General features: G+C 41.0%; 1 protein-coding gene across 1 annotated transcript; it reads left to right on the top strand.

Annotated features, from left to right (window-relative positions):
- Nucleotides 1-15006: 15006 nt before the first annotated feature.
- On the top strand, nt 15007-23791 carry TRIL (TLR4 interactor with leucine rich repeats). The gene has a single exon (XM_015853866.3). It carries the CDS (start codon nt 19260-19262, stop codon nt 21540-21542), a length of 2283 nt encoding a protein of 760 aa, XP_015709352.2. The 5' UTR covers nt 15007-19259; the 3' UTR covers nt 21543-23791.
- Nucleotides 23792-25310: the final 1519 nt, after the last annotated feature.

Raw genomic sequence — 25310 nt, forward strand, 5'->3', positions numbered from 1 at the left:
AAAGGAAAATGAGTGTTGTGGCTTTGGTTTGCTTTCTGTTAACATTATCTTACAGTGTATGTCTTAAAAATTGGCATAGCTGGCAAATCCCGGGAGCATGGCCCAAAACTGATTTAGCATGAAGGCTGAACTTTCCCTCACCCTTTGAAGTCTGGGTGTTCTTAGTCAGTGTAGAGGCAAAGGACAATGTAACATACTGATGTTCCTCTTCCTGCATTTTCTTCTTACTTGGTGTGAACATCAGAAATATTGGATCCTGGAGATTTTAAAATACATCTTATATGAGAAAAAAAAAATTAAAGCCACTGACATCATAGAATTTCTTTGTATTATTCATTGTCTTAGTATTATTTAAAGGCCATTATCACATAACTGTTAGCTGGAGACCCTCTTCTAGCTAAACAAAGGAATTCAGAAACTTCAGCCTATACATTTATTGTGTGATGCTTTGGAGGTAAGCACAACTTTCCCTGCATTTCAGTAGATTTTAAAGTCATGTTCAGTAACAGCCATTAAAAGGCAGCTCAGCAATAAGAGTTACCTACTGAATTAAAGGATTCTACCTCTGCCTGATGTGAGGACACACTGAGTTACTGACACCTCCCAGACACAGTGAAAGATTTGTGGCACTCTCCCATGTTAAGGGCTGTAGAAGAGGCATAGGTGTTAGGCCAGGATGGGTGGAAGAGTTTGGGTTACTAAACACAGGAACATCAGCACATGTTCAGAGTTGCTACAGAGAGTTGACTGCACAGCATTTTGGTATTCACAAAACATTTTATCCTGAAGAAGAAATTTCAGTGTGCATCAGGCCATAATTTCAGTTTATAGTGAGCTGTTGTCACAATAGGTTTGGGAAAGGCACCTGAGTTTAAGTTTTGTGGGCAGTTGCTGCTGATTCCCTTACTGTAGCCTTGGGCAGGTAAAGGCAGGGGGTGTCAGGTGTCAAATGTGTAATAAAGTCCATTCTGCACAGTTTCTAGATTCTCTGTGTTTCTTAAGTGGAAAGTAGTCTCTATATTCAACTAAAGGGCAGCCATTGCTCTCAGCTGACAGAGGGGCAGCTTTTCCTTGAAGACATTTGACAGTTTTGACAAAATGATTTAGAACTGTGTTTTTACAAAACAACATTTTCATACACTGGTGATATATATGTATAAAGAGCTAAATCTCATCAGTGTTAACCTTTCTCTTCCCCAAAGTATCCAAACCGCTGACAAGTCAGTTTGATACACTAAAGTTATGAAAACAGAAAACACACAAAGATAAAAAGATATTGGAAATCTCACTGCGCTCCTTTATATGTTCTTCATAACATAGAAACATGGTGCTCAGGTCTTAGAGAACAGCGGATGACTGCCAAGAAAGAACGTGCTTTCTTTCCCTATCAATTTGACACAATTAGATTAATAAAAGGAGATGAAAGAACATCACAAGAGACAAAAAAGAACCAAGAAACATTTGCTTTAAGCCAGGTCACAGGGATTCCGTACATAGAAGCAACTCCAAGAGAGAGAAAAAAAGGTTTGCATTTATTCAACAGCGATCAGTTCAGAAAGTCAAATTAAGAAAGCCTACTTGATTATTTCATTATGGTTTATTATGTCAGTAATAATTCATTTTAAGATCTTTGATTTGTAAAAATCAATTTGAAACAACTCTGCAAATGTTAAGTATCTTTAAGAATGAATTAAATTACAGTAAAATAAATAAATACTATTTTCTCATTATTATCATAATTGTAATAATTTACTATTATCATAACCCAAATTCCAGTAAGGGAACACTGTAGATACAAATGTCTGCTGGTGAAACACTGGTCAAAAACATATTACTTACCTTGTTGGAGAATATGCCATAAAAATATATATATGCCACAAGTTGCTCCATAATTAATCTCTTTTTCTCTTCACCAAAATAAGCTTGCAATGAAGATAACCTGAACCAAGAGTTCAGTCCTTGAGACAGAAGATTCATAAAGCATATTGTAACAATACCTCCTTGGATATCACCCGATGGTCCACGAAAAGTATCTCTGCAGAATATGAAATTGTCCAAACTGAATTCAACCCGTCATTTTGAGCAAAAGGAAAGCATGAAGAAATAGAAGCAAGAATCAAGCAGCAAGAGGCTTGACTAAATCCACAGTTAGTTTTTAAAATTATTTCAAGAATAGATTTCAACTAAATCTCAACTAGATTTCCACTACATAGCTCTAAATATTATTGTGAAATAGCATGACGGAGGCTATGCAACCTCTTTGTTTAGGGGGAACCAAAGCTGGTTCTGAATGAACCTGATGAAGCAACATGTGTGGCCGAGGCTGGAGCTGAGACCTAGCACTGAGGCTTCTTTGGATATAATGCGCATTAACAGAACATCATTTGCAGATGTTATTTATCCGGTTGGATTCCCCGGCTTTTCTCTATCTCTGCTCACACGAGTCATGGCCAAAACAAACAAGATGTCCTTTCCTTAGCAAAGTGCATTTGATGGAGCCATGCAGATGAGAGGCCTTCAGAGCAATGGTTCTCAGCATTCCAGCTGATTAGCTCTTCTAATTGGCCCTTTTTCCTCCCATTCCAGGATCTTCTCACAATAAATCTAGTTAGGAAAAGCTGCATAAAATGCAACATCAAGGAAGTACCAATGATGTGAATGCTGTGTTGCTTTTCAAGCGACATTCCTATCATAGAAGATCAAGGGTTTATTTCCTCTTGACAAAAGTAGAATGTAAACAGCCTTGGTCATCATGAGGCTCAGTCATGCTTTTGTACATGTTTTATATTCTCTCTGTCTCATCATCAAGTATTAGGATGGAAAGCATCTTAAGAAATTAAGAAGTTGAGTTGTGCTAATGCTCCTCAAAATATGAATGTCTCTTAAGAACAGCCTGTTTCACCTTGTTCACACACACACTTAAGAAATCACCTAAATTAGGATCAGACAAACCAAGTCCTTTGGGGGATCTTTTGCCTTCAAATGCCTTTTGTAGATTGCATTCTATACTTCTTAAGATCCAGAAGAAACAGTTGACCAAAGACTGCACTACCACAATATCTCAAGATATTTTCAGTGCTTTCTTTTTCCTCTTATGGCAGTTTATAACTTGGACCATTTTGCAAACTTATGTAGTCTGCATTGGTAAGAAATGGTCTCTAGATCCTGTTAGATTAAAAGTATATTGTGTGGTTATCTATAATCACTGAGGCCTGGAGTTATTGACCAGTGTAACTCTCTACTCCTCTCTTCTTACCCAGGCCCAATGCAAGTTGTAGATTGTTGGGTGTTGTTGTTTTTTTTTGGTTTTTTTTTTAGGTAAGAAAATGTCTATTCTTTAGATAAACAACATAGTCTCCAGTATTAGGACTGAAACAATCAGATTATTGCAAAGTGGCCCAAGTGTAGGACACAGTGTAATATAACTTTAGGATGCTGATCCACAACAGCTGCCTGCTGGATTAAAACTTCTTTAGGTACTTAAGGTTTCTTGCCTTTTTCAGGGAGATTTAAAAGTCTTCCACTTCAGACCAGGCTCAGTTAAAGCAAACAGACTCGCCTGATACAGTAGAAGAAAAGGAAATTACTGTTAACCAACTGTGACAAAACTGAGCCAGTTTATTTTAGTCTCTGAAGTCCTTCATTAAAAATAAATGTATGTTCTCAAAAAAAAAAATAAATTGTGCAGGCCGGAAAGCTCAGTTTTCATCTATGAACTGTAATGAGTTACAGTAAGTATTTATACATTAAATATCTTCAAAGATAGATCACGATTTTTGAATTTGAGAAACTCAGTACACACATTAGATGTAATATTACATGAGTCATACAGGTGGTTCCTGTGAAACCTAGAACAAACTTACCTACAGGAATCTCCAAAGAACAATATTGTCGGAGATGAAATTTCCATGTTTCCTCCTCTTTATACCAATTCCCTTTAAGCGTGTTATGTTTTCCAATATGAAATTCACATGTGAATGTAGCTGTCAATTACAGCAAAGCTATTAAAAGTACTGTTTATTCTGGACAGCATTTAGTTCACAGAGCTACATCTTTGTTACAGGCATTAGTAAAAAGGCATAGTGACTACATACGACCTCTGTATAAGGAGTTAAATGTTTGCATTTTTAATTTCCTGTACTTCTCTTGTATTTTTCGCTGGGTTATTTGGAGAGCTGATACATATAAATCTGGACTGACTCAGCATGAAAAGCAAATCAAATTCTGTAATGTTTAACTTTCAGAAGGACTGAGCAGGCCCCTGGATTTTTCACAAATCATTAATATGCAGGGCATTTGAAATATGTCTGTAGTTCTGTTTAAGTAAGAAAAATGCAATGACTGGACTATAAAATCCTTTCCCTACCTGACTGATCTCTTTCTAATTTTCCAGATTTTCAGCATGTGGGCAAGCAGTAAGGATTAAGGAAAGGATGAAAAAACATCCTCCTGAAGCAGAAATGAATATTTAGAAATTTAAGTGTCAGACCAAAGTCACAGAGCTGTTTGGCAGTACTTACGCATTCAGTTCATGCAGCCTGGTAACTGTGAAGTGAGTTCTTGACCAAAAAAAAGAAAAAGAAAGAAAAAAAAGATAAATCCTCTTTCTACTTGAATTTCCAGGCTTGGGAGTTGGCATGACAACTGCAAGCAAGTAGTCAAGTCAGGCAGCAGCTGAGAGCACGAAGAGGAAAGAAACCAACAGAAACACATAACAAAAAAGAGAAATACAAAGAAGTGCTGGCAAAAGAAATGAAATGATAATGTGTAGACATCGCTGAGCTTTAGAGGTGTGGGCACAAGCACGAACAAGTGAGCTACTATGTCCTGTGTAGCAGTAGGCAGAGTATCATATAGCTGAGGTGGTGATTAGCTGTTTCTCCAGCAAATAAAAAGATTGTGCTACTCTAGGCAAAAGTCCAGCTCTGTTGTGTGCCAACAGAAATAGTTGATCAGGCTGCACCAGAGCAGTTTTATAGTGAACTGAAGTGGTGGTACGTAAAGAACATATTAATCTTCCTTTACCATAGAATTAAGCTAATTCTCCAGAAAATGAGAATTAATATCTAAATATGAGGAAAGAATTAAAAGAGGTGTCAAAATTAAATGTATCTGACATTTTAATGGATAACTCTAAATCATGTTCTGAGAAAGAAAGATGAAAAAAGCAAGAAAAGGAATAAGGAGCAAAAAAGAAGAAAAAATAGGAAAAAAAGAAGGAAGAAAAGGGAGGAAAAGTAGAAGCAAAAGGAAAGAAAAAATGAAAAGTGAAAAAGGAAAAAGGAAAAGCTTATGGATTCCAGCAAATAAGAGGAGGCATTCACAGATGCATTAGGATAAGGTGCTCTGCATCTTCCACTCTAATGCCTTCAGCTAGTTTTTGACACCTTGATATTTTGACACAGTAGATCTTCCTCTGTCTCCGTCAGTCAGGTCTGAGCAACAACAACAGTCCTACTGTAAAATATTTAAACACAGCCTTGGATTTACCTCAGAAGTCATTTTCTCCTTATATATTGGCATCGCTGTGTCTCATGACAGCAATTGAGGCCGGACAGAACACAGAAGAAATCTCCACTCTTGTACTTCCTTATCCAAGTACAGCTTACAAAGTTTCATTATTTAATACTATTCCAATTGTAATTGTAGCTTGAAATTCTTTATGCTTAATGACAGTCTCATTCCTTGTATTATTTCTTCCTTCAGAAACTTGGTCGTTATCTCCATGTTTGTCAACTGACTGAAGTCCTTGTATTTTTTTGCTCAATTCTAAAAGATTGATTTATCAAATTTCACATCCATTTCAAACACAAACATAACACTGACCTTAGTATGTATTTTATTTTCCAGTCTACCACATTTTTGTTTTCTGTGCTTTTTTTTCTCCACCAGACGTATGCCTTTGAAATAGGAGTAAGACCCAAGAATTCTTCTTATTAGTATTAAAAGATACAGTGTGATCTAACCTCACTGTCACTGGGATTTCCTATTGGAGATTCCTAAAGAGAAGGAACAGTTCCATCTGCACCCCAAGCTTCCTTCTGAGCATCCCATTTTGTTTATTCTGCCAATGCACTTGAAAAATTCATCCTGAAATGGGAAAAAGTGAGTTTTTATTGAGACAGGGAAGTTTGAAAGTTCCCGACATGAAAAAACCCCCTACATCCTTTATGCTGTATTGAATGACAAACAGTAGGAATTCTCCTACTACCTCTGTTTCAGATATTTATTTCTGATCTATTAATACAATTTGTCTTTTGAGAAGTGATATTTGAGTTTGCTTATTTTAGCTTGCAAATTTCTAAATCTATTGCCTTCATATTAGTCATGCCGTAAAATAAAATGGCACTATTTGTTACTAGCAGGGAAACAGAAGGACTACCTCCCAGCAATACAGCAGATCTTTAACACACAAATTATACTTTGTGTGATACTTCCAAGTATGAAAATAACAATTCCATAGATTTCATGATTTCATCTTAATTTCAAGTAAAGCTTTTGGTTATTTCAATTACGCTCTGTTAAAGACAAAAGCTGGAGAGGACAGCCCTGAAACACAAACTGTTATTACCGTAGACATCAGAGGAGAGGGGAGAAGTAAGGGAGTAACGAGGAGAGATACTTTTACCTCACAAAGATTTGACACTGCTCCGTCTTTTATTAGAAACTTTAATGATGTGCTTAAAAAATTCTGTTACTATATATGGTATGGGAGACATATGCTATCACTATAATTCATGCTGAATATTAAATGCTTTATAACATGCTTACTATACATGGTGCAGTACCCAGAAAGTCCTAATGAATGCCCTATTTCACATCCTCATTTGTTTTACAGCACAAAGAAAATAGATGGTACAATTGAATAGTTGCAACCATTCTTTTCCTCCATTCCTATTATATTTCAGATTTGGAACGTTATTGTTACCAGTGAGAAAGAAACAAGTCTTATTTTCTTGTATATATATAATTTTCATGGTAATTCAGCCACATACATTTCTCTTCATGTTAGGGAAGATTTTAAAATCCTTACAGGAGGGAGTGAGTAAAAATGTGGCTTGTTGATGTGCCAGTGTTTTAGCTGGTGTAAGGAAGAGCCACTAATGCTATGATAAACTATGCCACTGGAAGGACGCAAATGTAACTTTTGGTTCACCTGGTGACTCACTGAGGCAGAGAAATCAATACAAGTCCAGCATTCTGCACTTACTCCAAATCAATTAGTAACTTTCCTTTTAGAAAACTACGTGTGTTGTACATTAGACACAAGCATATTGTAGAGATACCACCTAAATGGGTATTTTTATGAAGAACATTCCCCAGATTTTGAGGTTGGATATCATGGCATTACTCATGTATGTTTCCTTTCTTTTATAACAATAAATTCAAGAAAACAGAGTTTATATTCTATGAATGTAGTAATTAAAGCTGAGCGGTCACCTCCAACCTATTAGAGCAATTACAGCCAATCACAGTAATAAACTACAGTACAAAAACATCAGCTGAGAATGACTGTAAGAATTCTGTAAATACCAGAGAATACATACACCACAAAGATTATTTTCCTATGTCTGCAGTTCTCCCTTCTGCCCTTATTCCCTTCCTCTGCCTTTGAAGCCTATGCTGATTAAGAAAGAGATATCTGCAACATGATATGTTTGCACTGATCCTACAGATTGCTGTTAACAAGCAGTCCATCACATATGTGGCTTCTATTAAGTTTTATTGCTTTCAGGATGTTAATTTTGGTACAGTCTTATTTTACTGAATTTGTGCACAAATGCAATCCATCATGGTTAAAAAAAAAAACAACAAAAAACAAACAGAGGTGGGAAGGAGAAAATTAAAGTGAGTTAAAACAACCCTGACAGAACAGTACTGATGAAGATATCTACATATCCAGCATTCATCTATCTTTTCATTGACAACTAGTTTTACAGGGTCTAATTGAAGCAGACTTGGTGCACAAGCCCTCTCAAGACACAACTCCATGTTATTCTACTCATATTATGCACGTATGCAGAAAATGAAATGGTACAGTATATGACTACAGAAATGTATATTCTAAATGCAATGTGCTACATGAGAAATAAGTAAAACTTCTTAATCAGAAAGAATACCCAGTTTAGAACATCACTCAGCATCCACTGCCCAAGTAACTCCAGAATGACCTGAAGATTGTGACTCTCAAACAGAAGCATCAGGTGATACCTGGGAGGATACAGAAAGCAAAACGTGTTTTAGATCTGATTATTTCCTTGATGTAACACATAAAGAAATATATGTAGTGCCACCAGTCTGTAGCAGTGTTAGAGCATTTTATATGTTAAGAATTTAAGCTGGAAACACACAAGTATGAAATTTAAATGTACCCTGATTCAAAAAGTTAAATGCTGAATCATTAGGAAATTTCAGAGTTTTGGTTGTCATTAAATATTAATGTATATTCAATACATAGTCTGACCTTAAATACTGCATAATTATTTACAAATAAGCAGGGATTTTGGTGTAGCAGCAGGGAATGTAGTAGCAAGAGACTGTTATCAGCAAGACAAGAACTAGGAGGTTTAAAGAGAAAAAGCATTTCTTCAGTCCAAACACATAAATGCTACCACAGAGAATCAGGCTCTGTATTTGTCTCTATCACAGATCAACTCACAAACCCCCACAATTTTGGAGTCCTTATTTCAAGGCTGTCTAATTTGAAACATCTGGGAAGTCTGATTTTTTCAAAAGAAGCGACCTCTAAGCTAAAGTTGCAGCTTCTGTCAGCAAAAGCTGTGATAAATATTTAAATGCTACATAAATTGTAATGACTGCAAGGCAGGTGATGAGCCTCTTAAGTTTAACTTACTGAGCTTTGTTTCTTGGTTAAAGATCCCACAAACAAAAGTAATCCCTTCCTGTCCCACCACCATCTTTTTAACAAAAGGCTTCTTGCACTGTCACTAAGAATTGTTTGCTATGGTCTCCTCTGCCTCTTGCTACTACATTCCCTGCTGTAACTTCTCAGCCACAGAGGCCCAGTCCTGCCTACCTTCATACACTCCCCAAACTGCTCTAACTCTCATTGTCCTTGTTGCCCTTCATCTACATTTTCCTCTTCAGTATTTTTTGGGGAATGCAAACTCTTCTTTTTCCTTTTTTTTTCCCCCATGCCAAGTTAACTGTCAAGCGGATTTTGAACTCTGACCTTATCCTACAATATCCACATCTCCTTCTCTGAATAGCACTGCCAGAAAATCAAATGAGAATCATAGAATCATAGAATGGGTTGGGTTGAAAAGTACCGTAATGATCTTCCAGTTTCAACCCCCCTGCTATGTGCAGGGTCACCAACCACCAGACCAGATTGCCCAGAGCCACATCCAGCCTGGCCTTGAATGCCTCCAGGGATGGGGCATCCACAACCTCCTTGGACAACCTGTTCCAGTGCTTCACCACCCTCTGTGTGAAAAACTTCCTTCTAATATCTCACCTAAACCTTCCCTGTCATAGCTGAGAATATTACATTCCATCACCCAGATATTTAATGAAAGATAATACTGCACTGCAGACACAGCATAAATCCTTGACCAAAGCTAACAAACCCAGAAAGTTTTAGAGTAATTATCAATATAGGCCAGGTGCAATTTTTCCAGCCACGTTTATCTCTGCCTTACACTGTTATCACCTAGCCCACATGTTCCTAGACTCTGTGAGTGTCAGTGTACATTATCATTTATGTTAGGTATTCTTACAAACCTTTACTCTCCAGCTCTACACATTAAGCTACTTGTCATGACAAGCATTTCCTTCTATCCCTAATACTGTACAGCATTACTTCTCTTTTGAACTAACTGAACATATTTAGCTGAAGTAACTCATAACCCAATACTGTGATATCCAATTGAATTTTACCAATAAATCACCCACTTTAAACAAGTCTCAGGTATAGCATTAGCAACAGCTTTGATCCAGTAAAACATTTAATCGTGTGGTATTAAGTACACTGTAATCAAAATAAATTCCATTTATACAAATGGAAAGAATACAAGAACTGCAATGCTTTTGCTTCTACTTTGTTTTCATAGATCCTCTCATTTTAATTAGTAAATGTTTTGAAGAACTCTACAAACACTTTACCAAGGCACTTACACAAACAAAAATGTTTGCACAGAGCCATTTGCAATACAAGAGTAAAAATATGTTTTTCTCTGCTCCAGAAGTTTACTGCCTTCAGTGTTAAGTGAAAGAAAGCATGCTTACATCTGCTACTCTAAATACGCATATAATCCACAGGTCAATGTATATAGAAATTTTTGGTGCTTAAGACTGAATGCTGATGTAATGCAGCCTTACCGCCTTAATTTTCACTAACAATTATTACACATAGTACCACACACAGCCATATACAGCAAGAATGTGGAACTAAGAAGAACTGACAATGTTGTCGATTTTTCAATTAAATTTAGCAATGTCACTATTCAAATATCACCACTAATGGCCATGTTAGTGAAGACAGAAAAATGAAACAGAGTTAAGTAAAATCAAACCTATCATAATTTTAAGTATACAAAACTTTTTTCAGGCATGACAGAGCCTTTATCTGGGACTGCATGTAGATTTCTATCATTTATTTGTCCAAGAAAGAGTGACTCAAATGGGAATGAGACACACTGGCATCCACAGGGGAATTGAGTCTATCTATTCACAGCAGCTTAAGCCAGCTTGCATCGTTTATCATGGCAAAAGAGCCAGAAGGGAGAGAACAGTGTTCCCTATAAATATCATAATACTAAAATGCCAGGAGAAAGGAGAGCTTTTTACTCTAAAGGATAATTTAGATCCTCAAGAGGATGCATACTAAACAGGAAGAAGTTATATCAGAAATTGGAAAGTTGCCTGCCACTGTCAGAAAGTTCTCAGAGATGCTTCCAGAAGCAGCAAAAGGAGAAAAAAAAAATAAAAACAAGCAAACAAAAAACCCACAACCAACAAAGCAATTTCTTGAAAAGATGTAAAAGGACTCATGTGACTCTTTACTCTGATAACAGATGACTAAAACCAGTGATCAAGACAGTGTTTTTAATCATAACTTAGTCATATGTTTAAATGCTTTCTTTAAAATTACTTGAGGACATATCTTTGGTGAAAGCACATGACCTCGTGGATCTATTAATGTCAAAGCTATACTGAATAACTCCAGTTCAGAGTCTAACATGGGCATCCAATCTTTTGGCTTGCCTGGGCTACATTGAGTGAAGAGGAAATATCTTGGGCTGCCTATAAAATGTATAATATAGTCAATGTATATAGGTAATAAAATTTTATATCATAGAATCATAGAAAGGACCACAGTGATCATCTAGTTTCAACCTCCCTGCTATGTGCAGGGTCGCCAACCACCAGACCAGGCTGTCCTGATCCACATCCAGCCTGGCCTTGAATGTCTCCAGGGATGGGGAATCCACAACCTCCTTGAGTAACCTCTTCCAGTGCCTCACCACCTTCTCTGAAAAACTTTCTCCTAATATCTAACCTAAATCTCCCCTGTCTCATTTTAAAACCATTCCCCCTTGTCCTATCACTATCCACCCTCATAAAAAGCCATATATATGTATACACATATATAGATATAAATTAAAACATAAAAATAGAGTGTGCAACAGAAGCAAAACCAATGGGTCAGACACATAAAGTCTAATGTAGTTTTCAACTATTTAAGCTTCATTTACACTAAAAACAGGTGTGGTAGGTGCATGTGGATGTAGCGTGTTGATGCCAACTTCTTGTTACAGGTTACTGACAAACTGAATTTGTTGGACCTGCTTTCCTGAACAGACAAGAACCATCTGGGCATGTGGGTGTTGAAGGGAAACTCAGCTGCAACAACCATAATAATGTTATGCTGAGGAGTTTAAAATCCTGAATGAGCAATACCGGTTATAACAGTCCTAGTCTTCATGAAAGCAGACCTTGCCTTGTTCAGAGAGCTGCTTGGCAGGACCCATAGGATACTACCGTGAAGAACAAAGGAACGCAGAAAAGATGGCAGATTTTCAAGGACAGCCTCCTCAAAGCACAAGAACGATTGGTTCAGACATTTAGGAAGCGAAACCAGTATAGCAGAGAATGACAGAAGGTGGGTGAAGAATCAGACTACCTAGAGAATGAAGACATTGCTTAAGTATGCAGGATGCAAACATAAAAATTCAAAGCTCGTCTGGAGCTGAAACTAGCTACAGATGTGAAAAGCAAAAATGAGGAGGGCTTCAATACTGGCATCAAAACAGTAACTACGTTAACAAAAAGGAGAAACCACTGCTTAACAGAGCAGAGACTGTTAATGGTAAAGGAGATGGAAAAATAGAAACTATTTAATGCCTTTGCACCTCCGTTGTATTCTACCATTGTACTGGTAAGGATTTTCCTTAGCTTTCCCAGCTCCTTCATCTTAGTAGCAGAGTGTGTGGGAGTGAAGTACTGCCTACAACAAAGGATGATAAGTCAGGGACCACTAAAGATAATTGCACATATGCAAATTCAAGGTTCCAGACAATCTGCATCTTGGTTGATTTCATCACAAGGCTGCTCACTACTAACTTCAAATGACCATAGGAATTGAGAGAGGTTCCCAATGATTGGCAAAAGGCCGTCTTCAAGGAGAGCAACGAGGATCCAAACCACAACATGGAACTCAGCATTGTTTCTAATCCTCCTGAATATGATTTCAGAGCATATAAAAGACCCTTGTAAACATACGGAAGTGCTGTGCCAATACCTCCATCCTTGGAAAACTGACAGAGCTCGGAGCAACTACATTGAGCTGGGAGGCTGATCTAAATGACACTGAAAGATCCCTTCTATCCTGATATGCTGTAAAGGTCAATTAACAGTACAGTTGTTTTCTGTTTCTGTGCATGTCTATCAGAAGTTTTTTACCAGTTGGTAAATAGAGTCCTGGTCCAAGTGCTATTTTGTGTTGGGGTTTTTGTCTATAGACTCTCCAAATTATGGGATGACTGGACTAGAAAAGAGTATTTATCACGTTAATAACATGGCAAGAGAGCATTACCCATTATAAATGAGATTGCTGTTAAGTACACATATCCTTTTATGGAGAAAGAGAAGAGGAAAATGTTTGCAAGAACACTTGCCTGATTTGTTACCCAGTTATGGAAAAACTGGTCTAACAATACTGCAAAGATTCAGTACATAAACAGATAATAATGCGAAAGAATTGCAGACACTGCAACAGCTAATTAGGCTTACAAAAGCTACATAAGCATTTGTTTTACATAAATTACACCACTCTTATCCTGACACAAATAGGGTTCTCTCCTTTCTTCCTGTCACAGATGTAGAACTACACAAAAAGTATGTACTTCGGTTAAGGAGTTTCAGGAAGTAAATGTTGGCTAATGCAAAATATATTAGTAACACAATTGGTTGGACTTTTGCAAGTATGATGCACCCTATCTAACAGATAAAAGCCAGTGATAAAAGATCTGTACTAGAAGGGATTGCTACACATCAGAATTCAGATATCTAACTCTCTCTTCATTGTTATGAAGCACTAACATTAGCAACAGCATCCTTCCCCTGATTTGCAATTAACTGTATAAACTGAGCCAGCTTAATTTCACTTGCACACACAACACACGAACACGCAATTTGCTTAACACTGCCTACACAGGGAAACCCCAAAGCCAGATTTGGAATTTCTTAGGCAGTTTATTAATATAAATGAAGTAAATAATTGCTATAATTAATACACAATCCTGGAACTATCTGCCCAGAGGAAGTCCAAGAGGAACAGGCTACCTACACTGTGTGAAATGCTGGTTTTGGTTGTTTGACTCAACACACCCTCCATGCTAAAAGCATGTCTAGACTAGCCATAAAACACATAAAACACAAATACTTTCCTCAGATGTTTGGTTCAGAAAAGATTTAATGGTATTTGCAATCAGCAGAGCCTTATAGCCCACAGGCCTCTATGGATAATGGGGGCAGATATCTATTAAACATCTGGTGGCTTTCCTTCCACAGAGCAGAACAAGCATATAATATTAACTGTTGCTTGGGGAGTCATGCTTTATTTCTGAAAAACTGGATGTCACAAATGACATTTCGTAATGAATGAACACAAACCACCATATCAGGAAGTTTTATTTGAAATGTGAATTACAACTGTAAGAGCAACCAGTATAAATTACACAACATGGATGAACAGTTTGTGCAGTTTTAAAGGAAAAGAGTATTACTGCATTTATCACTAGAATTCTTGTGTTTTTCCTACACTGTGGTATTTGCATTACTTGCACTGATGCACAGAACAGCACCAAAATGGTGACCACTTAAAAGATGCTTTCATCCATGGGTACCCAACATTTTGTCTTGCCTGGGCAGCACTGAGTGAAAACAAATTTTCTAGGGCCATATCTATGAAGGCTGCTCTGAATACCTTCCAATTATTTCCATGGAAACTACAACAGAAACAAAGAACACAATAACACTACTTAATAGATCAAATTCTTAGCTACAGAACGCTGTTTTTTCAATACAGTCTCCACCATTAGCTGTGCATTTCCCATGGGATGAACAAGAGCCTGCATACCACGCTCAAAACAATCTGTACCAGCAGAGGTGACCTGCTGTCACTGTCACCACTGCTGAAACACACCACCACTACCCTACTGTGCTCACATCCACTATTTGGTCTTCCAGAAATGTTCAGCAAGCACCTGTGAATGTCTTTTTTTTTTTTCAAACGATGGAATTCCATTCCACACTGTTGCTTCACCTGCGTTTCCATATCAGACGCACTTTTGCCCCACTGCCTCTCTGCTGCCATTTGTCTCATGGCAACAACATATAATGGAATATTGTTGGGAAGGTTCAGTCTGTGATGTCAAACACCTAAATTCACTTCTTACGTCACTGGACGAAATCATAAAATAGGAGGCATTACTTTCCAAGCTGCCTTCATAAAATGCATAATCTATGCATACAGTAACAAAACATTTCATTTTATTTTTTAATTATAACTATATTTTAAGGTGTGGCTTATGGTAAAGATACATTACAAAAATTTCAATTTCAACTGTATGTTTCATCTGAAAATACAGAGGTTTTGTATTTATGTTGCCCGAGTTCGGATGTATACCACAATCTCCAGTGACACCGGGAGTCAAACAACTGTAAGTTTTTTTTATTGTAACCAACAAAACATTTGCATCCCACATAGCAATTTACAGAAGCTTTCTGTCTTGTTTTATATGAGAATTCTGAAGCTAAGGTCAAATTGTTTAACTGTGTCATTAAACCACTAGGTTCAGTAAGAAACAAAGGCTAAAGCTAACACTTCTAGAAACGTTTTGTATAAATTCAAAGGAGAACACCTTCAGTGTTTAATGGGCAATGGAACTGTACAGACCAATGGAAAATTGCTTTTCTGAGAGATAAAACTTTCATTGTGATGCCCAGTAGCTAAATGAAGTCATGAGGTATCAGCCTTAATCTTACCAGTTTGGCACCAAGTATCCTTCTGTTCCAGAATCAAGAAAGAATAATTCTTCCTTCTTCAATGGGTATTGCCACGTTCCCAGTACATGCTGGGATAGGTCACACTAAGCATGCTGCTGCTCCTTTCACTCCATTTTGCATTCTGCCCACAAATACGTATTCACCATGTTTAACCACCAGCCCTCTAATCAGTGCCTAGATAACATCTCAAATTAATAATAAAACAGTAACAACAAAAAAAGTCCAGAGACTTCGGTATAACAACCAGATGGATACTATTTAGTCATGAATGAAATCCTGATTTAAGGTCAGTTTTCTCCCAGTCATCATGGGCACAGATATATATCAGAGGAAAGACAGCATTTCTGGTTTTGACATTTATTCCTGTCTCTTAAAAGTCCTCATGCTTTAAATCTTAATAATTAAGGTGTACTTGAAGATAAACTTAAAAAGATGCTCCTTTTGTAGTAATCTTCCAACCATTTTTCATAGTCAGATTATTTTTTCAGTGAGTGGCACATGATTACTATTTCTCAATCACACATTTAAAATGTTTCTGTGAGCTTGCATAAGGAAACAAGAACTACTGCAGTTAGGAAGTTCTCTTCCAAAGTAGGAAAACAAATGTGGCTTTTTTTTTTTTTTCCTGTTCCTAATGTATTTCAAGTAATAATTTCCTACCTGAATTTAAAAAATAAATCAACAAATCAGAATAAAGGCAGTGTATTTTTGCACTCTGCTTCTGGTTTAAGATATTAATATTTTTATTTTAAGATATTTTCAGAGAAAGAATAAAAACATGATGAGTTTTCTTCCTAAGCATCACTAGTGATTTTTAAACAAAAATTCTGACACACACAATTCCCCAAAAGCCAGTGAAAACAATAATGTTGGCTAAGTGTCAGAATGCATAAATCGAAAGCAATGCCACTGCAAAAGACATAATTTGACTTAAATCTGAAGTATTTGCAATGACACACGAACAGAAAAAGATCTACAGTGCTTCTACAGGAAGGACAGTTCATAAATTGCCCCAAAACTTTTGAGTATGTTTCAAAAAAAGAAACCCAAAGGAACTGAAAAAAAGCATTCCATTATACAGAATGGTTTCCTCAATTTTCACTTTTTAAAGCACACCACAGTTAACCAAGTTTGTTGGAGGGAAAAAAATCATTACTTGATTATGTTCTACTTGCAATTAAACAAAACTCGGACAGAGTGTCCTCTCCAGTACTAAAGTAGCTTTGAGAGTGAGAAAAGAAACACGGTCTTTGTAGCAAGGAGAACACCCCACTTTGTCATTAATGTTAGACATGATGTGATCGACACCGTAAAGAAAAAAACCTGGCAAACAAATACATTTTCAGTAAGAAGGTGAGCTAAAAGCTCTGGATTCTTATCCATGGGCATTAGAAGCACAAACAAATGCTGGAAGAGATACTTTTGTAACATAGAAAAAGAAGGAAAAAGGGCAGCAAAAAATTCATCATGTGAAACTTGCTTAGATTCACTGTAGGAAAGAAATGCCTTACTAATGGTACTGCTGAAAATAAAACACGACAGAAACTCAGCAAATAAACTTCTGCTTTTCCCCAGAAAACAATGCAGCTACAATTTACTGCACAGTTATAAATCAAAGTTAATCTAAGAACATGCTTGTTTGATGACAAGATAGCAGAAAAATCTTCAGAAATCAACACGATTTGGAATCTGACAACTCTGATCACCACCATTTTTAATCAGATATTTTTCATTTTTGATGCCAATACGCTATGACATCTTTCCCTCCGAGTAGACTTTAGGGTATAGTTAGGTTATTTTTCACTTACTTTTCTAGATGATCAAGTCTGCCTACTGTAGTTGTCATTTCTCACAAATAAAGCCCACCAATACCCCTTTAGTTTTCTATTCAAACTCTCTTTAGCCAACTGACCTTGTCATAACTATTTTCCAGTGCACTGTTATTCATACTGGGTTTTCCCAAGGAGTAAGTAATAATTCATAGCTGCTCACTTGATTTTTAAAAGATATTTGCAAAATTTATCCAGGTTAAAGAAAACATCACTCTCCTGTCCTAAGCATGACTTCCCACAGCAACACAACGCAGTTACCACTACAGAATTATACCATTCCCCTTCATAAAGCCTCATGTAACTACAACAGCTAAGAATCAAGATGCTCTAGAGATAGTCCATTGACTGATTCATGACTTTTATTCAAGGTTTCTTCAGCCTGATGCTTTTGAAGCAAATCTGCCAACTCTCTCCACGTGGAATACTTTGCCTCATCCTCAGAGCAGACTTGGAGCATGCTTTTTGTTCTCCAACCACAAGACTGAAGGACCAAGTCAGAGCTAGCTCAACGTAGTGCTGTTCTGTAACAGTGGGCAACAGGGCCTCAGCACAAAGTACTGTACCACACTATCTGCTCTTATTGACACTGCCACTAAGAACACAGCTGCCACTATAGGAAGTTTTCTTTCTAGTGCAAGAACAGGCATGATCCAGAAGCGTATTCAGATGTATGAGGTTGGGCACAAATTCACAGTCTCCAAAGTATTTATTGTATTTCCAACCCAGTATTTTGGGCATTATCTTCCTTCTCTTGTTGTATTTGACAACTTTAAACAGCTTGCATATATATTCATTTCCTCCTGCCCTTAGTCACTCATTTACCCTGCTGGCAGCATCTTAGGAAACAAAACCAATGCCAACAGGAAAGAAAAGCAAGACAGTGAATGGACGGGTACACAACCTACTTGCTTTTCAACACGCTTTCTGACACCTTCCTTTCACTTGAATTTGGATACTGTTGAGACAGAAGACTTAAAAATGGAATTTTATTACAACAGAGCATCCAAGGAGCCTCACGGAGCTGAAGATGCTCAGCTACATCTTCAAGGGTCGCTGGTGCCGGGAACCTCCCAAGCAGACTGGTGAAGAGGATGAAGGGAATCTCATTCCTTGAGTTACTATGGGTGGCTTAGTCCTCTGACTGTCATCTGCTGAATACAAAACGTAGCCCTTAAATCTGGGGCAAACCGTAACTATTGCTTTTGGCAGGTTCCTAAACTCGACCTAAAAAAGGGAGACTGCAGTGGGGGTGGCTCGTGTACTCCTCCTCCCTTCCCCCTCCCGATGCTCAGCTCTGCCTGCAGCCCATGTGCCGGGAGGCGGCCGCAGCCGGTTCCAATTCCCACTTTCCCACTTTGGCCCCCGCTCGCTGCCGGGGCCGGGCCGAGCCAGGACGGGCTGCGGCCTCCCGCCCCCTTCCCTTCCCTCCCTGCCGCGCTCCATCTCCCCCTCTCCATCCGATCCTCCGCTCCCCCAGGGCACAGTGTGGGAAGTACGAATTTCCGCTGAGTTTTTCTCGGTCACTTTCGGAGCTCGTCTTTCTCCGGCTCCCCCCCCACCCCGCCCTCCCCATCCTCGCGCTCCGCCCGCCCCCTCCGCCCCCGGGAGAGCCGGCGGAGCAGCGGGCAGCCTGCTCAGCTCCGCTCTGCGGCACCGGCCCCGGGCACAGCCCGGCACCCGCTGCCCTCTTGCCGCTCCCCGCCCCGGCCGGCTCGGGTGACGGGAGCCCATGGTGTCGGGTACTGCGACCTGCACCGGTCGCGGCGCCCGCCTGCCCGGCGCGGAGCTCGGTCCGGCGCGGAGCAGAGGAGGGGTCGATTAGCAGCCGCCGAGGAGCGGTGGGATGCCGGAGGGACACAAAGCCGCCGGGGGAAGCAGCCCTCGGCTCGTCCCGGGATGGGGGCGCGGCGCCGGCTCCTCCTGATGGTGCCGTGGGGCTCCGTCGCGCTCTTTCTCCTGCTCCTGCCCGCGGCCGAGCCCATCTGCCCCGAGCCATGCGACTGCCAGCAGCACCAGCATCTCCTCTGCACCAACCGTGGCCTGCGCTCCGTGCCCAAGACCGACGAACCCCAGGATGTCCTCACCTACAGCCTGGGAGGCAACTTCATCACCAACATCTCTGCCTTTGACTTCCACCGCCTGTCTGGGCTCCAGCGCCTGGACCTGCAGTACAACCGGATCCGCTCCCTGCATCCCAAGGCCTTTGAGCACCTGGGCCGGCTGGAGGAGCTCTACCTGGGCAACAACCTCCTGCCTGCACTGGCCCCCGGCACGCTCAGCACTCTTGCCAAGCTGCGCATCCTCTATGTGAATGCCAACGAGATTGGCCGCCTCAGTGCCGCCTCCTTCTCTGGCCTTGGCAGCCTGGTCAAGCTGCGCCTGGATGGCAATGAGCTGGGCTCACTGGGTGACTCCACCTTCTCGGGGCTGCCCAATTTACTCTATCTCCACCTGGAGTCCAACCGCATCCGCTGGCTGAGCCGTGGGGCATTCACCGGCCTGGCCAGGCTGCGCTTCCTCGACCTCTCTGGGAACCAGCAGAGCTCCCTTCGCCACCCAGAACTCTTTGGACCGCTGCGTTCCCTCCACACCCTGCTGCTGGCCAGTAACAGCCTGCAGCAGCTAGCAGGGGGACTTTTTCGGCACCTACCCACCTTGGCCAAGCTCTCGCTCAGTGACAACCGACTGGCTCACCTGGCACCGGATGCCTTCATGGGGCTGGGCTCACTGAAAGAGCTACGCCTCGAGGGCAACCAGCTGAGCCACCTTCCTGACGCTCTTCTGGAGCCACTCAGAAGCCTGGAGGCACTGGATCTGAGCCGCAATGCGCTGACCACCTTGCACCCCACCACTTTTGGGCGCCTCAGCCACCTGCGGGAGCTCAGCCTGCGAGACAATGCATTGACCACGCTCCCTGGTGAGCTCTTCACCTCCAGCCCGGCTTTGTTCCGCTTGGAGCTGGAAGGGAACACCTGGAGCTGTGACTGCCGCCTCCGTGGCTTCAAGCACTGGCTGGGGGCATGGCACTCTCAGGGCCGCCTACTCACTGTCTTTGTGCAGTGCCACCTGCCACCCAACTTGGCTGGGAAGTACCTCGACTACTTGCAGGACAACCAGCTGCTGCCACCACCTGACGGCAGCCCCTGCCTCAATGGCGCCTCTCCCTCCGCATCCCCTCTGCCAGCTGCTGAGGGTCTTGGCACCAATAGCAGCAGCGCTGTGGGGCCTGTGGGGCTGCCACATGGGCCCCTGGGTGTGCCTCCTCCATCTGCCTCCACTGCCCGCCTGCTGGCAGTGCCTGAAGATGAGATGGTGGCACCACAGGGCATGGTGGAATCTCCCAGCCCCACACTGCTGCCTGCCCACCCCAAGGCCTCAGGGCCGGTGCCACCCAGCGTGGCCTGGCCCCGGCGTGGCGGCAAGCCCCGCTCTGTGCCATCTTCCAGCATGCCACCACTGGTGTCTGACCCATGCGACTTCAACAAGCTGTTCCTCTGCAACCTGTCGGTGGAGGCGGTGGGCTCCAGCTCAGTGACAGTGCGCTGGGCTGTGCGGCCTCACCGCAGCCCCCGCCTGCTGGGCCCTGCACGCTTTCGCTTGCTCTTCGACCGCTTCGGTGCTGCTGTCAAGTTCCAGCGTTTTGTCTATCTGCCTGAGCGCGGCGAACCAGCTGCCACGCTACGAGAGCTGCGCCCAGACACCCCCTACCTCGTGTGTGTCGAGGGTGTGCTTGGCGGCCGTGTGTGCCCAGTAGCACCGCGGGACCACTGTGCGGGGCTGGTCACCCTACCTGAGGGCAGTGCAGCGGCGGCGGGCGGGCCCCGCGGCCCTGACCAGCAGCTCCTCACGCTGGTGCTGCTGGCAGTCAATGCGTTGCTGCTCTTTGCTGCACTGGCAGCCTGGGCCTCTCGCCTGCTTCGGAAGAAGGTGCTGGGGCGGCGGCGGAGGAAGGCAGCTCCCGTTCATGTGCGGCAGCTCTACTCCACCCGACGGCCGCTCCGCTCCATGGGCACTGGTGTGTCTGCTGACTTCTCGGGCTTCCAGTCCCACCGTCCACCCCGTGGTGCTGCTTGTGCACTCAGTGAGGCTGACCTCATTGAGTTCCCCTGCGAGCGTTTCATGGATAGTGGCAGCGCCCGGCACGGTGATGACCACCTTCTGCAGCGCTTCGCCGACTGAGCTGTCTAATTACAGCTCCCAGCCACCCTTTGTGGAAGGAGGGTGGAAGCTGGGCCTGCCTGGAGCTGCAGCGGATGAGGTGGCCATTGGTACATGAGAAGATGGTGCAGGTCCCTTAGGTCACAGCCTGCAAGAGGGAAAGCTGCGATGCTGTCACTGCCGTCAGCTGCCAACAAGTCTGTAGAACAGGTGAGGGACTATTGGCAGTGAGAGGGCTTGTTTGAGGTCTCTCTTTCCTTGCAAACTATGCAAACAAACAACTCATCAACTGTGACCATAACTGTGCCTTGATGTAAGGAGAACAGATTGGAGGGAGCTACCACCAACAGCAGCTATACCTGCCTGTGCCAACTCTTCTGCCAAATGTATGCCAACACACATTTAAGGGTCACATTTTACATGTGGTTTTTCCAGACTGCAGTTGACAGCTTCCCAACTGCATACTAGGGTGGTCTGAACTGACATTTCAAGGAGCAAGGCCTTCCTCATAAACGTTTGTACTAAGTGTCTTCCTTCGACATTGTTACTCTTGAACCATGCAGCCTGGAGGTCAGTGGGGGGGGCTGGGAGTTCCTGTATCATGCTGGACAGTTTGGATGCTGTGCCTTTTTAACTCAAATATGAGGCGATTTAACGTGCGTGTGTTTTCTTATTTTTTTTGTAAACAGGAAACAATAACACAGCTGGTTAGTTTTACAGGAATATATTGCTGACACCACTAGGAAAAAACTAACAGAATTTTGTAATATGTTTACATATGAGCTATTTTTTGATTTTTTTTTTTTTTTTTTTAATAAATGCTGTTGGGTACTTGTACACATAAATGTGTGTTTTAGTTCTCTGGGTCCATGATGGTCAGTAGGTCACTGACCCTCAGATAATCCATCTTCATTCCTCAAGGAGTGGATGCAGAAGCAAACTGTGGATGGATAAATAATATTGGTGCCTTTCTTCACAAACAATAATAGGTATGGATATGTCAAATGTGAAACTCTTTATGATAACAGGCAATCTTCTCTTAGCCTTAGCCTACTAAAGTTAGAAGCTTTATGTACCTCACTGTGAAATAAAACATTTTTGTATATTAATCTAGATTCTGTTTTGTGTAGCTGAGTGAGCAGTGCTAAAGTTAAACTCTCATGCAGTAGTGTATTACGTTTGAGCTGTACGTGTGCTTCTTTTGTTTTTCCCTTTGATTGGAATTTTGTTTCTCTTACTGGAGCAACGCTAATCATTTTATGATCAATTACTGTCTACTTTCTTGGAGTTTTACTTTCCTAAATATTTACAGAATGTTGTTATGTTACTATTAGATATGGTGGCTTAGTTTACATAAATAATTCTCTCTGTGTGGTCTAGAAATGGACTAATTAAAAATGTCCAAACTGTGGTTACACTTTAAATGCAAATGTTTTAGATGGAGTTTGGTAAGTTGTTGAGGCCATTGATGCCACTTGTTCTCCTTTGAATTTAATGTGCAACCTCAGATGAACTCTTGTTGAACTGAATGGCTGGAAGGAGGTAATTGGTGGTTTTTGGAGGCATTCATCTCACACGTCCATCACTGACATGAGGTATTTGTAACTACAGGTTCTTTATTACCATAATTGCAAGTAGACAGTTTGGAGTTTTTCCTTCTTTTGAGATGATCAACTGTTTATAAAAGACACCCCGATAACTGGTACCTTCAATTGGAATTCAGTGACTGAATGGAGAGAACAAGACTTTAAAGTTTGGATGGATTTTTATTCAATCAGGGCGAGTGGCAAGGGATTAGATAGTTTGTCTTGATCTTTGCCTTTTAAATGGAGGGAAAAATTTAGAGTTAACTTGAGTTGATTCCTGAGTCAGCAGCAAAAAGCCCTTTAGATTTTCATTTTGACAGGCAGCAGTTTTGATGAATACTGAGGGCCAAGATCACTCGTTGGTATGTAGATTAATATTCATAGCACTTACAGAACACAGGACTGAAAGGAATTTAAAGTGAAAGAATCCAGAATCAGGCTTTATTTTTTGATAAGAGTCTTGATTTTCTATTCTACTTTTGAACAACTGGGTGCTTTGGCCGTTTATGACCATCTATGGAGTACACCACTGTTTGTTGTTAGAAATGTAATGAGAATTGTTGGGTAAAGCTGTGTGTCAGACTAACATTAGCTCTATCGCTGGATATTCTTCCAATGGGAGATGCATAGATGCTGTACATGGTTATAAAAAGTTACGTCAATAAATCAATTTGCTGAAGGAAATCTGGTGCGTTACATTGATTGAAGAGTGATCTATTATGATATATATGGACTAGCTGTAACTTCCTGGTATTACTAAGACTGCTGATTTTTATGACTGCAGCTCTTCAGAGTCTAGGGGAAGAGTGAATGGAGAACCCTTCTGCTAACAAGTAATCAATGGGCAGGTTATCTATCACAGGTTGGTAATCACACAAGCACTGTCCTGTTCAATTCAGCGGACTACTGCAGTGGTAGGAGGGCTTCCCTGCAGCAGCCTTGGTTGTTTCAGCAGCCTCCGCCCAACTCCTGCTCACTCTCACAGTCTCTGGCCCTTCTCTGCCATCAGCTGGTGCTGTTTGTGCAGCTGGAAGGTGAACTCCAGAATTAATCCTCCAGGAAAATAACCTTTCTCAGTATCCCTCCTCTCCCTGCTTTGATCCTGCTCGACTTACACAAGTGGTAGTGGCAAAATGCAGGGATGCAGTGCAGAGGCAGGAAAAATGCAGCCAGAGGCAGGAAGCTGCTTAAACAGTCTCAGATACTCTTGATATCCCATGTGTCCTCAATCTAAGAAAAGCTAGACTATTCTCATTGGACTAAAATCCTATATGGAGAAGTTCATACCTTTACTGGAACATTGTTAATGATCTGCAGACTGAAAACACTTTAAATGGTGCTAGGAGACCTGAGAAGACTGACATGGGATATAGCTAGAGGGAAATAACCTGAAGTGAGCAGGCTATAGCATTGTCAGTGAAGGCCTACACGTGCATGACAAACGTTTGGTATTGAAAAGAACTCTCAGCTATCAGAGCTTGTGGTACCAATGTTGGTTTTATAGAAATATTGATTTCTTCATGCAGTTTTCACAATGCTCTGTGAATGCTACTTTTTGAATTACCATCATTGAAACCATGTTATTACTCTTACAAGAAGGAACCTGATAAGTTTTATAAACCTCTTTTCTACTTTTTCCTTCTTGCTGCTGAATGATTGAGAAAGTGAGGAACTGATAAGGAGAAAAGTCTACTGCAGTTCTGTCAGGGTAATTATTTAATTAGTGAACCTACATTTAGATTGAAGTTTCTTTTCACACTACTATGTAGTTGCAGAGGAGTACTTCAGTAAGACAAATACTCTCTCACTTCCTAAAGCCACATTTCTTTGGTTAACAAGGATGTATATACATACATCAGTGGTCAGTGATGTCTGCAAGCGCAGCTTTGCTTTACAAAACTGAGTTTTAAAACCAAGTGAACAAACTATGTATATACAGTGAGATACTTGATTTTTTCATCCAGGCAATTCCTTTGAGAGGAGCTGCTATAGATATTATCTATAATCTGATAATTGTTACGTAGAAATGTGGTCTAAATGTAAGGAAACTGTGTGTGTTGGATGATGGATTTGTTCTTTTTGTTCTATTCTAAATATATCATAGTTTTGGCTGCCTGTCCAAATACTGTCGTTGTGTTTTTATCCATAGAAAGTTGACTTTTCTCAAAAACATGCTTTAATTCCCATGGAAGTTAAATTCCTG

Source organism: Coturnix japonica, chromosome 2 (genome assembly GCF_054131305.1).
Source record: "Coturnix japonica strain WE chromosome 2, WE-NBRP24, whole genome shotgun sequence".
NCBI lineage: Eukaryota > Metazoa > Chordata > Aves > Galliformes > Phasianidae > Coturnix > Coturnix japonica.